The sequence below is a fragment of the Rhincodon typus genome, chromosome 21, assembly GCF_021869965.1.
Source record: "Rhincodon typus isolate 14 chromosome 21, sRhiTyp1.1, whole genome shotgun sequence".
Lineage (NCBI taxonomy): Eukaryota > Metazoa > Chordata > Chondrichthyes > Orectolobiformes > Rhincodontidae > Rhincodon > Rhincodon typus.
In genome coordinates this window covers 41018634-41034255 of record NC_063352.1, presented here as the reverse complement: position 1 = coordinate 41034255, position 15622 = coordinate 41018634, and the positions used below count along the sequence as shown (strand labels likewise).

The 15622-nt window shown below is 40.9% G+C and overlaps 1 protein-coding gene across 1 annotated transcript in view; it reads left to right on the top strand.

The window, feature by feature from the left end:
- LOC109914120 (fascin-like) overlaps nt 1-12897 on the top strand; it is a 39006-nt gene extending 26109 nt beyond the window's left edge. Inside the window, exons 3-5 of the mRNA XM_020513689.2 lie at nt 1917-2038; nt 8543-8710; nt 10555-12897. Of these exons, the coding sequence (XP_020369278.1) occupies nt 1917-2038; nt 8543-8710; nt 10555-10757 (493 nt within the window). The 3' untranslated portion in view covers nt 10758-12897. The remainder of the gene's footprint in view (nt 1-1916; nt 2039-8542; nt 8711-10554) is intronic.
- Nucleotides 12898-15622: the final 2725 nt, after the last annotated feature.

Below are 15622 nucleotides of genomic sequence, written 5' to 3'. Positions count from 1 at the left end.
TCCATCCTGTTATATCTCATTAATGTCTCAACTAGTCTTATTTATACACTTTTTTTTTTTCAATTTTCTCATTCCCTGGGAAACAAGATGGCACACATTTCTGACAGGTAAAGTGGGCACCAGGCGGCTACAACTTGCTGAATGCTTGTCCTGGCTGTTGTTCCTCAGCTTCTTCAGAACAATGTTCCTGCCATCCTCCTCACATTGACACAAATCGACATCAAAGTGCCAGTCTTTCCATGTAGTCAAAGAGCAGACTTGATGACAAACTTGGACATCACCTTAGCCCTTCATCACTTTGGAGCTCTGGAACATTTATGACTTGCATTCTTCTGTCAGGGTGCTTTATGGACAAGGACACATGCTTCAGTTGCATCTTGTGACTGTTGGTTTGCATTCTTAGTGCTAACTCACTTCCCGCTTACTGGGGAACCTCCAGGCTTTGTCTAAGTCCCATTGCTTTCTTTCCTGCACACCCACAAACTTCCAGACTTCAGCACTGACTAATGGGCTGCCAGCCTCTCTCTGGGTCGTGCTGCTTTCTTGGTCCCGATGGTATTTAGTGTTGTGTTGCAGGCTTGCCAGCCTCTGGCTTGCATTGCTTCTTCGTGCAGAGGGAGTGGCAGACAGCTTGTCAGAAGTAAAGTTCTAATCAAGTCAATTTTGCCACCGCATCATGGTAAGGATGTCACTCTGCATTGGGTTTGATGAATTTCCCTCCAAAGCAAATCCCCTTCTCCAGTCATCGGATTGGACATTCTGCATTTTTTGAATAATACGTAGTGCACTAATAGAACTCCAAGGTGGGGAGCTCTGAACAGTCAAATGTGGTGGACAAGTTGCTGTGCAGCACTACGGAATGTCAATAGCATCTAGGCAGCATGTGCCACAAAGTTGTTTTTATGGCAAACACACATACGTGCTTCAAGCATGTAGCCATATTTGAAAGTCAAAGGGGTCATGGTCACTCAGGGTACTGCCATAATCAGTCAAGCAGCATATTCTTCTCCAGTCCAGCGGTTTGGCCATAGTCAGTCTGACATTTGTCCTACAAGAACCCTGGGATTTATGCCTGTGCAGTCTGGGGATTGGACATGATCAGTCCTGCAGATCAAACGCAACCATTCCAAAGCCAATGTTTCTATTTAATGGTCCTTGTAGCTATTGTCCTATTGCAACTTGCAGTTGATTCTACAACACTCGCTGTTGGAGGTGTGGTGTGAGGCTAAGAATGATTGACTGGCTGTGCTGTCCATTTCATTCCTGCATTCACTGCCATGCAGTAGGCGCTGGTGTGTACATGAGGTGCAGTCTGTGACATGCTGAGAAGAGTCACAAGTTCCAGCAAAGAAGGATAAGTGAGGTTGTTTAAATTGAATCAGAGATAGTAGGAACTGCAGATGCCGGAAAATCCGAGATAACAAGGTGCAGAGCTGGATGAACACAGCAAGCCATGTAGAAGCAGAGCACTGTCCAGCTTCATTGCAGCATTCTCCAAGCAAAAAGACATAAAAGATGTAAACTGTGAAAAGGTGAACACAATACTGTTCTCTCTCTTTTGGTTAGCCATTTGAATAGTTCCAAATTTGAATAATTGTAGTTGCCTTTCTGCTTTGAAGAAATGATTATAATAATCAAACAGGTGTGTACACCTTTTTTGATTCAATTGAGAGAAGGATTAAAATTTCAATAATTGGGTCCTGAACAGTTTGTGCTAGTTCCCTTTTTGTATAAAATGGATTAAAGCAGTTAGAGGAATAAACTATGGTAAATGATATCAGTAGCCGGTGATGGTTATGGGTTAAATTACCAAAGTGCTTGTTGTGGATGCTGTGCAATAAGTAAAGTCCTCATTTCAAATCCAGTTTTTTTTTCAACCTACAGAATTAATCTTTTTCTATATTTTTGTTTCACAGAAATGGCAATTGCTACTTTGAAATTGAATGGCGTGGGAGAAGGATTGTTCTGAAGGCTGTCAATGGAAAATATGTGACCGCTAAAAAGAATGGGCAGCTTTGTGCTAGCATAGAAACACCAGGTAAGCCGAGGCTTCCAAATTATACACAGGCATGACTGTGGTTTAAAAGCTTCTCTTTGTTGTCCTTCCCCATCCCACATTTCTTTTGTTATTTGCAATTTGAATTGCTGTTTGGAGAAGTGAATACTATTGAACAGAGAAGAAATGGGAGAAAGTATACCGTTTTGCTTTTGAAGAATACATTAACATGAATTGTACATCTGTTTGAAGTCTCTTCCACTGCTGATTTTTGTCAAGTTACTTTAAATGCTATGTTACTTCAGGCCACCACTCATCTGAAATTTGCTCCACCCCCACCCCATTGAACCTCTCAATCCTAAATTTCATTTTGTACCCTTACACTCAAAGTAACTTATCATCATTTGCATTATACTGCACTGCTTTAGTTATTTGCACCATTTCACTTCTAGAGCTAAATTAAGCAGCTGTCCTTTCCTTCCCCACATTGCTATTTGCTGAGGCGTATTGACTAGGAAGCAGCCTACTTTTAAAGATTCCACTATTTTCTCCATGTATAGTACCATTTATCTCATTCAGTTCATCTTAGCATAGCTAAAAATGATGAAAATTATCAAGTTTTTTTAAAAAGACTTGAGTCAAACTGAGAATCTGGGCTTCACTGGCCAGGCCAGTATTTATTGCCCATGTCTAGTTGCCCTGAAGAAGGTGGTGTGAGATGTCTTCTTGAACCACTGCAGTCCATTGGTGTACACCAAAGTGCTATTAAACAGGGCGGGGGTAGTTCCAGAAATTTGACCAGCAACTTTTGAAGGAATGGTGCTATATTTTTCAGTCCATAATGGTTGGTGACATTAAAGGAACTTGTAAGTGGTGGTGTTCCCATGTCTGTTGCCTTTATTCTCCTAGATAGTAGTGGTCAGCTGTTTGGAAGTTGCTGTGTAAGGAGCCTCGGTGAATTTCCTCTGAATGGTATGCACTGCTGCAACTGAGCAGTGGTGGAGGGAATGAACGTTTCTGGGTGAAGTGCTGATCATGTCAGCAGCTTTTCATGTTGGAGCTGCACTTGTGCAGGAAAGTGGAGAGTACTCCATCACACTCCTGACTTCTGCTTTGTACATGGTGGCCAGGCTTTAGGGTGTCTGGAGGTGCAAGATTCCTAGCCTCTGACTTCATGTAGCACAGCTTTAGGTCAGTGGTTGTGCTGATGTTGTCGATAGTGGCAGATACATTGATGGTATTGTCTCTGAATGTCAAGAGGAGACTGTGTGTCAATTCCTGATGTTTGTGAGGCACGAATGTGATCTTTTTCTCCCCTACTTTTCAGCCCATGAATAGAATCTGTGTATAGAATTGAATCCCCACAGGGGGTATTCAGGCCATTTGGCCCATCAAATCCACAGTGACTTTCCAAAGAACATCCCACCCAGACCCAACCTGTCCCTGTAATCTTGCATTTCCCATCACTAATCCGCCTATCCTGCACATCTTTTGAACGTGGGAGGAAACTGGAGCACCAGAGGAAACTCATGCAGATGCTGGGAGAATGTGCAAACTCCACACAGACACCCACCCAAGGCTGGAATCCAATCTGGGTCCTCGGTGCTGTGAGGCATCAGTGCTAACTACCGAGTCACTGTGCTGCCTCGTGCCTAAATATCGTCCAGGTTTTCTTGCATTTTGTGGACTGCTTCAGCATTTGGGTAAGCACACATAATACTCAACACTGTAGTCACCAAACATTTTGAAGGAAACATCACTTTTGAAACTGCTGAAATGAATTTGGTCAATGATACTACCCTGAGGAACTCCTGCAGAAGTGACTGATATCGAACATCCACAACCATCTTCTTATGTGCCAGGGATGACTGAAACCAGCAGAGTTCTGTCCCGCACCCCCGATCCCCATTGAGTCCAGTTTTGCTCTGGCTTCTTGATAATGCACTCGGTCAAATGCAGCTTAATGGCAAGGGCAGTGACTCTTAACTCCCCTCTGGAGTTCAGCTTTCTTGTTCATATTTAAACCTAGGCTGTGATGAGGTCAGGAGCTGAGTGGCCCTGGTGGAAGCCAAACTGAGTGTCTGTGAGAAACTTACTGCCAAGCGAGTGATGCTTGATAGCACTATTGATGACAGCACCTGTCATTTTACTCCTGATTGAGAGTAGACTGATTGTTAGGATGGTAATTGGCTCGGTGGGATTTGTCTGACCTTATGTACAGGACACATCTGGGCAGGATCCATGGCTTTTGAAGTATCCAGTGCCTTCCGCTGTCCTTTAGCACTTGGAGTGTATAGAATTGGCTGAAGACTATAGACTTCGGGAGGGGGTTGAGGTACATCATCTACTTGGCACCTCTGGCTAAAGATTGTTACAAATGCTTTACCCTTATCTTCTGCACTGATGCATTCGACTCTCCATCAATGATGATGGAGCTGCATCTTCAAGTGAGTTTTTTTCGTACACCACCGTTCATGATTGGGTGGCAGGGTTACAGAAGTTAGATCTGATCTGTGCTTGTGGAATTGCTTAGTCCTGTGTACCACTTGTTGCTTATGGTGTTTGGTCAAATAGTCTAGGTTAACACTTCCCTTTCAGGCATGCCTGGTGCTGCTCCTACCATGCTCTCTAGCACTCTTCATTGAATTAGGGTTGGTCCTCTGGTTTGATGGCAATGGTGGTGTGGGAGATATGCCAGGCTGTGAGGTTGCAAATTATGTTGGAGTATAATTCTGCTGCTGATGGCCCTTGGATGTCCAGGCTTGATGTGTGTGATCTGTTTGAAATTTATCTCTTTTGGTATTCTGCAGCCTTCAGGAATCAACAGAGTTCAATAACTTTAGGGCCTGGGCACCACCTTCCATGTCCTTTACTCACCCCCACACACTAAGCCCTGTCATCACATGAGCTGCTTTCAGCACAGTCAGCCCATTCTCATCCACCAGTGGTCCCCATTAATAGCTTTTGCTTTCTCCTTGGCTTCTCATTATCCATCCCTTTGTCTAACTGTCTTTTGAGGTTGGTTGGCTCGCTGAGCTGGTTTGTTGTCTTTCTGTCTTTCTCTCCTTCTGGCTCTGTCACAACACTGAGGCTTTCCTCAAAGTGAAGTCAGTACTTACTCTCCCAAATCTGTGGTGGTCACTCCTACCAACACTATCATGGGCAGATGCACCTGTAGCAGGCTGATTGAGGGTGAGGTTTAAGTATGGTTTTTTCCCCTTCTGTTTATTCCTTCGCCAAACACCTGTCATTTAAGGCTTGCCCATTGATAATGATGCCAAGACACCCTCGGGATGGTGGACATTGAAGTATATTCTCTGCCCTTGGCCCCATTCAATGCTTCCTCCAAATGGTATGCAACATGGAAAGGTATGATCTTTTGGAGGTTTGGGGAAGTGGGAGGGTGCCTTTATGGCATGATGATACATGATAATCAGGTCCAGGGTACTTATCAGTCTTTAGCCCCACTAATTTCCCCTAGCAGGTTTTCTCTCTTGCTAGTTATTGTAATTATTTCATCTCCTCCTTTTTGCCCCTTGATTTGTTGTTAGTAATTCTGGAATGCAATTGGTGTCTTCTACTGTGAAGACTGATGCAAAGTATTTATTCATTTACTTTGCTGTTTCAGCCAGCTCAGTCCTTTATTATTTTGTAATTAGCCATATTCCAGCTTTGTACAATTGTTTCTGACCCAAGTTCTTCCCTCTTTTTAAAATGAATGTATTTATTCCATTCTGTACCAACAATTCTAGGTCACCACCCTTTCCTTTGTGCCTGACTTTTTGAAAAGTCATATACTCATGAAAATTTAGTTCCCACCTCTGATCTCCATGCAATCACGTCTCCGTAAGATCACACCCGTTAACCTGTATTTATGCTGTTAATTCATCTATTTTGTTCTGAATACTCAATGCATTCAAGCTATTAATTCTGTCTTTTTACCAACTTTTTTCTCCCTTTGAACCTGTTTACTCTGTCCCTTTTCTGTCACACTCCTGGGTAGTGTTATCCAAATATCTGCCCTGTATTGTCATATCTTGTTGCCTTGTCAGCCTACATTCCCTCACTGGCCCATTAGTTTAAAGCCCCTCTAACAGCCTTGGTTATTTGATTTGCCAGGACACTGATCCTAATATGATTAAAGTGAAGCCCACCCCATCAGAGTAGCTCCCTTCTACCCTGATACTGGTGCTAGTGCTTCATGAACTGAAAGCAAATTCATTCACACCAATCCTTGAGACATGCATTTTACTCCTCAACTTTACTTACTCTGTAGGTTTTCCCATGACTTGGGTAGTAATCCAAAGAATATTACCTTGGAGATTCTGCTTTTTAATTTAATTCCGCTCCTAATTGTGCAAAATGTTTCAGCAAAACCTCCTTTCTAGTTCTGCAAAAGTCATTGGTACCAATACAGACAATGACTACTTAATCTCTTCCCTCCATCTCCAAGTTGCTCTTCATCCCTGAGGAGAGGTCCTTAACACTGGCACCAGGCAGGCAACAGAGTCTTCAGGACTTCACTCAAAGCTCCAGAGAACTGTACCTATCTCCATAATTATACTGCTCCTAGCCACAACTACATACCTATTTCCTTCCTCACGTGAATAGCTCCCTGTACCTACCTTGGCTTGTTGCCTCCCTTCTGTTGCTTTTATCCTTACTTCACTACCCTCCTCGAATCCTCTTAAAAATACTTGCCCTAGAGGGGTGCATTTTTTGGTAGGGCTCTAGGTGGCATTGTAGAACAGAGACCTAGGGATTAAGGTACATAATTCTTTGAAATTTGTGTCGCAAGTAGACAGGATAGTTAAGAAGGCATTTAGCACGCTTGCTTTCATTACTCAGACCTTTGAATATAGGAGTTGGGACATCATGTTGAGGTTGTACGGGACATTGGTGATGCCTCTTCTGGCATACTGTGTTCCGTTCTGGTCATCTTATTATAAGAAGGATATTATTAAACTGGAAAGGGTTCAGAAAAGATTTACCAGGATGTTGCCAGGAAAGGTGAGCAGAGACAGATTTTAAAAAGGACATGAGGGACAACTTTTTCAGAGTGGTTCATGTGTGGAATGAACTGCCAGAGGACGTGGTCAATGCAAGCAGTTACAGCATTTTAAAAGACATTTGGATAAGTTCATGAACTGGACGGGTTTAGAGGGATCTGAGCCAAACGCAGGCAGGTGGGACTAGTTTAGTTTGGGAACATGGTCAGCATGGACTGTTTGGACTGAAGGGTCTGTTACAGTTCCGTATGACTCGACTCTAACGTGCAGTTTTAACACAAAGGTGCTCACTACTTGGTTGAGGTGAGTGGTGTCCCATTGGTCTAGCGTTCCCTTGGCAAGTTTGCTGCAAATCCCTTCTGTCCTGTACTGCAGGTTGACTGCAGTTTTCCTGTTTAAACTGACTAGTGTATGGCACAAGAAGAATTTCTAGGCTCGTCTTGTTTTTCAGTTGTGCCCACTTTTTAAAATTTCCTGTAGAAAGCTCAAAATTGCATCTACTATATTGCTGGACTCCCGAGATCCATGTGTTTTAGCTGCTTGCCCATTCCTTCCGGAAGCATTTTACCAAGTTGCATATAAACTACAAAGGATTCAAAGTAATACATTGTACTGAACGTGTAACTCAGTTAATTTGCTCCATTTCAAAAAAAAAAGTTGGGTTTTCTACTCCTAAGCCAAAAGATTTTGAGTAGCTTGTTCCCTTTTGATGTTTTGACTCAAACTTAAATCTTTTTCCAACCTTTCTTGAAATGGTTTTCTATCTTATTTGGTGTTAAAGTAGAAACACTTAACAGTACATTGGCAAATTGCAAATCCACAGTGCTATGGAATTCTTCTGTAGCAATTCCCTGACAATATTAAAACAGAACAATGTCAGTATTCGAAAAGGCTGTATCCTAAATGCTGAAGAAATTTAGGTTTTTATTCTGCCTTCCACCACTTTCTGAATCAAGTCCTTTTGATTATTATTTTATCATGTGATTCTATGATAGTACCAGGTGGACCTTGGTAACTTTTCATCGACAGCAACTTCTAATCTCTGTCTGCGTTGGTGCCATGTGTGGTAGTAAGCTGTATTTTTTCGGTTATGAAACAAAATATATAATAGCCGCCACAGCTTTGTTCAAAGCTCTTAATTAAACTGTTTCTCTGAGTCATGTGCATCTTGTACTTTTTCCTTTTACCTAAAAGCTTTTAGATTAAAATGTCTTCCCTGGTGCAGGTGAACTAAAAACTTGTTGACTATACTTTCTGATGGAGCCTTCATTTACGACTGAAGTGATTCCAAATGTCTGCATAACTGAATCCAGTCAATTTTTTCAGAGAGCCAATGGTTCCAGGTAGCTCTGAGACTAAAATTGCTTACCGTTTTCTCCTCCATGTGTTATCATTGCTTTTTCTCTTTCCCTAAATGTGTCAATTCCTTGCTTGGAGGGCTTTGGCAATAATGTGGGTGTGTCTTCTGTTATCCTTGCTAATTGACCATTGCTGCCTGAATTGCTGTAGTGTTCACTTCTACTTTCTTGTTTTCAAGCGGAGACTGAAGAATTTGTGATGAAACTCATCAACAGGCCTATTATCGCTCTTCGTGGAGAGCATGGCTTTATTGGATGCCGGAAAATGACTGGAACCCTAGATTCAAACAGATCTTCATACGATGTCTTTCAGCTGGAATTTAATGATGGTGCTTACAGACTCAAAGGTAAATGATTCAATTTGTTTACTTGTTGCAAGTTTCTCTCCTGTAGGCATAATTTCTTGCTGGATGATTCCATGAATGCTGATATCTCAGTCTCTTAGTCCTTTTTCATGTTTGAGTCTGGATAGTCTCGATCTCTGACGTGTTGCAGTGCAGATTCATCACACTTTGTACTGACTCTCCAAATGTGTGTCATAACTCAGTGCCATTCTTCGGCCTTTTCCCCATACCCTTGCATATTTCTAGTTAAATAACTATCCAATCCCTGGTTAAATGCATGAATTGAAACTGTCTCCTCCTCATTTCTTTTGGTCTGGAATGCACTGCGTAAAACTTTATTATGTGAAAGTTGTTTTTTAGTGGTCCTCCATTTGCTTTTTTTTTTTTTGGCAAATCATTTCAAATCTGTGCCTGCCACCCTCCACAACCCTTGCTCTTCATACAAAGAGGAACGGGTTTCTCCTCATCTGCTCTATCCAGCTCTCATGATTTTGAAAACTTCTCCGATTGCCTCTTCACTTTCCCATCTCTCCAATGGGAACAGTTCCAACCTCTCCAATCTATTCCTGGAACCGTTCTATTAAATCTCTACAAGGGGCATCACTTAGCAGCAATAATGTTTCTTTTATTCCCTACCACTGCTCCTTCCTACACTCCGGTTCCACGAGCACCGAGCTCCCAGTTGTATGCCATTGTCCTCTGGAGATCAAACCTGTACTGTATCAGGAAGTGTTTTAGCTGGTAGATATTGAGGAGGAGAGAATTAAAGTTATTTTGAACTTCAATGAAATCAGTTACTCTTTCTTATCTCTAGATGAGAAGAGGATTGGGCTCTTGTGATAGCATGCAGCTATCATACTTCAATTAAAACTTAGTTAAGTAGATCAATATGAAGGAACAGACTTCACTCTAAAAGAAAGAAATTTTATTACTTACTAACCTCAAGGAGAAAATAGTAAAATGCAATGTTAAACACACAGGTAATAAGTATGAAGGATGGAGAGTGGGGAGGGTGACTGGTACGAATAGGAATATAAAATCAGATGCAGTTGAAAGTCCTTGACTTGAGTGCTGTTTAGCAGTTGTTGTTTCTTTTGCAATAATGAGCTGTGTAGAGTCCAGGTGCACTCAATGTTGTTTTCCCAAGTTGGTTCCTTCACCAAACACTTCTTTCGAGAGATGATGAGGCACATACTGAGGAAGGGAGAGTGAGGAAAAAGCCTGCTAGTTTTGTTTTGAATCAATTTTTCTTTCTCAACTCAGCCAGACAAGCTATTGAAACATGCTTGGTTTTGTATATTCCTGAATCTAGCTCCAATTTTATCTCCCAGCTAGATACTTTGCAGCCAGCCTTTTTATTTCTCAACATGTGAATTTATCCTGTATGTATGAAATAAAGAGGAATCCTTTTTTTATGCTAACTTAGTTAACACATTTCAGTCTTGGATAAATAATTTCAGTTTAACTGATTTAGTGATCAGGTGATCACAGCAGCCATTTTTGGTCAATATTTGTCCTGTTTAAAAATGTCTAGTCCATGAATGTTTTTGGCATCAATGTCTTATACGGAAAGTTAATATCATTTCATGTTTACTATTATTATACCAATTCTCAGATACTTTTTAAAATAAAAACTTAGTGGCTTGCTACTCAGATGTTTTGTTTAATCACTACAAAGCCAGGGCCAAACCCTAGCATGTTACAGCTATCAATCATATGCTATGAATTTTACAGGACATGGAGGAGTGAAATAGTGATCGTGTATCTGTTCAATACATTGATTGTGGCGTTGATCGTATTGCTGTTCTAGATCTGGATTGGCTTACAGTATCTTTGCACTCTTTCAGATTCTACTGGGAAATACTGGATGGTTGGAAGTGACTCTTCTGTCACCAGCAGCAGTGATCAACCTGTCGATTTCCTGTTTGAATTCTGTGATTACAACAAAGTTGCAATTAAAATAGATGGGAAGTATTTGAAGGGGGACCATGCAGGTGTGCTGAAGGCATCTGCTGATGGCATTGACTCCTCAACCCTCTGGGAGTATTAAATGCACTTTATACATAAATGTGGCTTTCCAGCATTTTTTTTTTGTTTTGCAGTAGTCCTACCATGGGTTATGATGCCTGCCTGCCTTTCACAACATATCATGACAACTTTTTTTAAAGCAGATTTTGTATACTCATCATGGCAGTAGTTATTGAAGATGATCTCCCTAGGTCTGTGCAGGCTGTATAATTCAAATCTACAGCATGACATTCCCTTTTAGTTTTTGTGTTAGGGTTTTTCTGAACATCTGTAATGTGGTGTTGCCAAAGTTATGGTTACAACGTGCTTTATGGCTCTGGCCATGGATTGCAGCTGCTGTACTAACAGATGTTCTAATATTAGCCATGTTCACAAGTGCATTGGTTGTGCCAGGCTGGGCGTTTGACCGCCTCTTGCTGCCTCCCTTTGTATAGGGTGGGGAGGATGCAGCTTGCTGTAGGAAGTTCTTTGAGCAAGCTGACTCAATATCTGATCTCAGTGGCTACTGTGAAAGCCATTCCTTTTTTCAGCAGAAGGCAACTTAATTCTGTGTATTAGTCCACAAACTCAATGCTCATCCTCTTAATGGATTGAGCAATTTTCTGACTGTAGCTATAAACATTCTTATGGTGATTAGATAAAATCCAGTTGCCAGAACTCCTTAGTTGCCCTTGTAACTGAAATATGTTGCTTTAGGCATTATATCCACTAGTTCTAGGAATCTTCAGAAACCAAATAAAATTGGTACAATAGAATGGTGTAGGACATGTTTAGGACTTCACAGTGGGCAACATTTTAATAATGTCATTTCCCAGAATAAAATTATATGGATATGGAATGCCCTAAGCTGGTCTTGTGTTGTGCATTTCTATTGTTTATCCATTCTGTAGTTCAAGTAACTTCCATAATGCAGAATTGTACTAGGGAAAAAGGGTGCCAAGTGTCGGGGGAGGGAATGACAGTGCCTCGAGTGAGACAAAATTATTGCCATACTTTGTGAATCCCAAGTTGGAATTTGTATGATGCTCCCTCTTAACATATTCTTTGAGGGTTAACACCACATTCTCAATGTTTCATAAACTGCTCAGATTGGGCAAAATGCTGAAACACTGGACACTGTCATCTTGCCTGTTGCTGGGACTGGTGATGTGGATGTGGTCTGCACAGCACTTCCCCAATGATCCAGTGTCTACTGGACTACTTAGTATGGTGTTTGTTAATGGGATTATTTCTGGAATATATTAAGCCTTAACTCTCCTAGAACTGGAAAAACAGGAGCCCTGCCTCATCCTTCCTAAACTGTAATGTGCCATTACACTAGTATAATAAAACTGGATATCCTGATGTGAATTGTTAATGATTTGAGCAGATGGATCCTCTGTCATTGCAAAACACCCTTTCCTGGCCAAAACTACATTTCTTATTTGGCTAATGGTTTTGAGAAATTCATCTGACCAACTTCATTTTGAGCTACCCATCAATAGTAGTAATGAATTGGAACTTCTTAAGGCAGTTTTATGCATTTTGAGTGAAAGATGGACAGGCATTTAGACCGTAAATGACTGACTTTAGTGGTCCATGGTAGGATCTCTTAATGCAGTGCTGCATTCACTGAGAATGTACTTGATGGCAAATGCATATGATCTTGTAACTTTTTGTGGAGGGAACCAGTTGCCAAAACCCACATCTCATTAATGTGGAACTGCTTGAGTATTGTCCTGGAAGATCTGATTGGGATGAGGAAACCACTGGGGTGAACTAGAGGACAGTAGCCCTCTAGTTTATGGTATCCTTATCTAAAAATTTACTGAATTTAAAATGCATAGTCTAAAAAAGATTGTTTTAAATGTTGGTTACATGATTACTCTGCAGGAAGTTCAGGAATTACTTAATCCAAAATTGCTTCTGTGGCAAGACCCCTTCATGTTCTCTTTTTTAAATAAAAGGTCAGGAAAATGTAGCCCTCATTTATCAGGACATTGAAAACGGTGCCAGCTTAAAGGTTTCACCTTTCAAATGTTGCATTATTCCACCCAGATGTATCTTGTAGAAGTAACAACACTGTTCCACTTTACTTTGGTCTTTTCTCTTTTTTTGTAAGTCATTTGTATAACTTGAGGAATGTCATGTCAAATAAAACAAATGTTGCATACACCAGAAAATATGCTGTTTATCAAATAATTTCTGAATTGTGTTGGCTTAATCTTTACCAGACTTTTACAACACAAACCAGCCATTCTGCTCAAGTTGTATACACCAGAGTTTATGTACGTAGGATTAACATGACGGACTAACTTTTGGGAATGAGGAGATGAACTAATGTCTTAAGCATGTCTTTCCTGGCTGGTTCTAGTAGCTGAGTAATTACTGGCACTGTAGCTCATTTTAATGCAAAGGACACTTTTAAATCATTTGATACATCCTACAGGTTTAATAAACCACCTAGATGGTAGCACCTACCCATCCACTCTGGGCACAGTCACAGCCATTTTTGTTTCCATTGCACACATGTGATTTCCAGGATAATGCAAGGCAACAGAAGCCATTCCTCAGATCACAGGCTCCCCATTCTGCCTTGCAGTTTAGGTAAACCCCCAAATATTAACATGCTGCTCCTCCTGCTGTTCCTCTCAGCTACCCCTCTAACTGCTGTACCTGGTCTCCAAGGCAGCTGCCCCCTTGTCCATGGAGGAATCCAGATGACACATGTCTGAGACATGAGGGTTCCCATTGTGTTGCTACATTCTGGCAACAATTTTAATATGGCACCTTTGGACTCCAACAAGCTGTTTGCTGTTCTTGTGCTTGTGCATTTGTACAAAATCACAAATGGTCAATACCACAGAGTCATCATGCCTGGACTGAGCAGATACCTGCTCTCTTGCAGTTCTGAATGACATAATGGGCTGTAATGTCTGTAACCCTTGGCCAGGATGTCTGGTTTTAAGTCCCACCTGCTCCATGTCAAAGATGTTCATTTTATACTCCCAGTGCAAATAAAGAAAACTGCTGTATTGCAGGGAGAATTGGATGGTGGTGGGGGGGGAAACAGATTATTACAAACAAAGGGAATCTAAGTGGACACTTCAAAAAAGGAACAGCAGAACTAAACGGGACAAAAATCTAACAAACAAAAGGTATAGCTGCATTACTAAATGAGTATTCTGTTGTGGTGCTTACCAAATAAGAGGACATTAAGCTTGTCAGGCCACTGGATAAAATCATATTCAATATTAGCAAGACTGGCAGCACTTTTTTATATTAAAAAAATCAGCAAGTCTGAGTGAGCTGCTGAGGGTGCTAATTGGAAACAGCTGATCCTCCTTAGGTCAAGGGTGATAGCTTAGTGGAGGATTGCAAATGTTACACCCTTCTACAAAATAATGGAGAAGGATAAAACTGACAGTTACTACTGAAGCAGTTTAACGGTGATGAATACATAAACAATCTTGGGGGTGGTGGAACTTACATAACCATTTGGAACTGCATAGATTTATTGCAGGCAAATCACATCTGACTAACTTGGTGGTTTTTTTTTTGATAGCAGAGGGCAGGCAGGGAGGGTGCAGTTGGTACCATACAAAAAGGTGTTGATGAAGTACCATAGATTATACTTGTATTCCACAGGGATTAAATTTTGTTAACAAGGAGCAATAGTAGCATAGGTAGAAAAAGTTGGTGAATGTCAAGTTAAAAAGCAGAATATTAGAAGTGCTTGAAATCTGAAATGAAAGGAGAAAATGCTGGAAATGCTCAGCAGACCAGACAATTCTGGTGGAGTAAGAGTCAAAGTTAATGTTTTAAGTCAATGAAAGTTTGAAATTCTGAAACATTAATTCTGTTCCTCCACCAATGCTTCCTGATCTGCTAAGTATTACTTGTAATGACTAGCTGGTTTTCTGACTCAAGGAAGCTATACAATGATATTCCCAAGGTTCAATACTAGAGCTACTGATGTTCATAAGAGTTTTTTAGACTAGCTGGTTGGGGGTAGATGCAAATTATAATTTTGAAATTGTTTACCACTCCAAGTTATATCACTTGCCAATGAGGAATGTTGTGATAAAGTTAAAAATGATGTAGGCTTAGTGGAATAGTGAGACATGACAATCACAGGATTATTAATACAGAAAAGGAGGGCATTCAGTCCATGTTTGTGTCAGACTCCCCAAATGAACAATTCGCTTAGTACCACTCCCCATCTGTTTCTGAGACCTGCACATTCTTCCTTTTCAGATAATCAAATTCCCTTTTGAAACCTTTAATTGAACCTGCCTCCAACATAATCTGCACCCCAAACCTTCATTTACTGTATGAAAAACAGTTTTGTAATGGTTTTTTTTGTTACTTTTACTAATTACTTTAAATCTGTGCCCTCCTGTCATCTATTCCTTCTTGAGTGGGAATTTTTTTTCCCCCCCAACTATTCTGTCCAGACCCCTCATGATTTTGAATTTATCAAATCGCATCCTAGGACAGTTTTTCTTGGAAGAAAGAAGGCTAACTTCTCCAATCTATCCTCAAAACTGAGGCTGTTATCACTGGAATCATGCTTGTGTATCTTTTCTGCACCCTCTCAAATGCTTTCACACCCTTCCTAAATTGTAGTGCTTAAAACTGAACGTAATATTCCACCTGAGGCCAAACTAGTGTCTTTACAAGAACGTACCTCCTTGTCCTTGAGTTCAGTGTACCTATTAATAAAGCTTTGAATACTGTGCGCTACAACCGCTCTCACAATTCGTCTGGCCACCTTGAATGACCTATGGGAAAATTTGAAGGTGTTCATTTTGGAAAGGAGAATAAGAGATCAGAGTACAATTTAAATAGAGAAAGAAAGCCTGCAGAAAGCTGCAGCACAAGGACGTGGGGGTGGGGGTGGGGGTG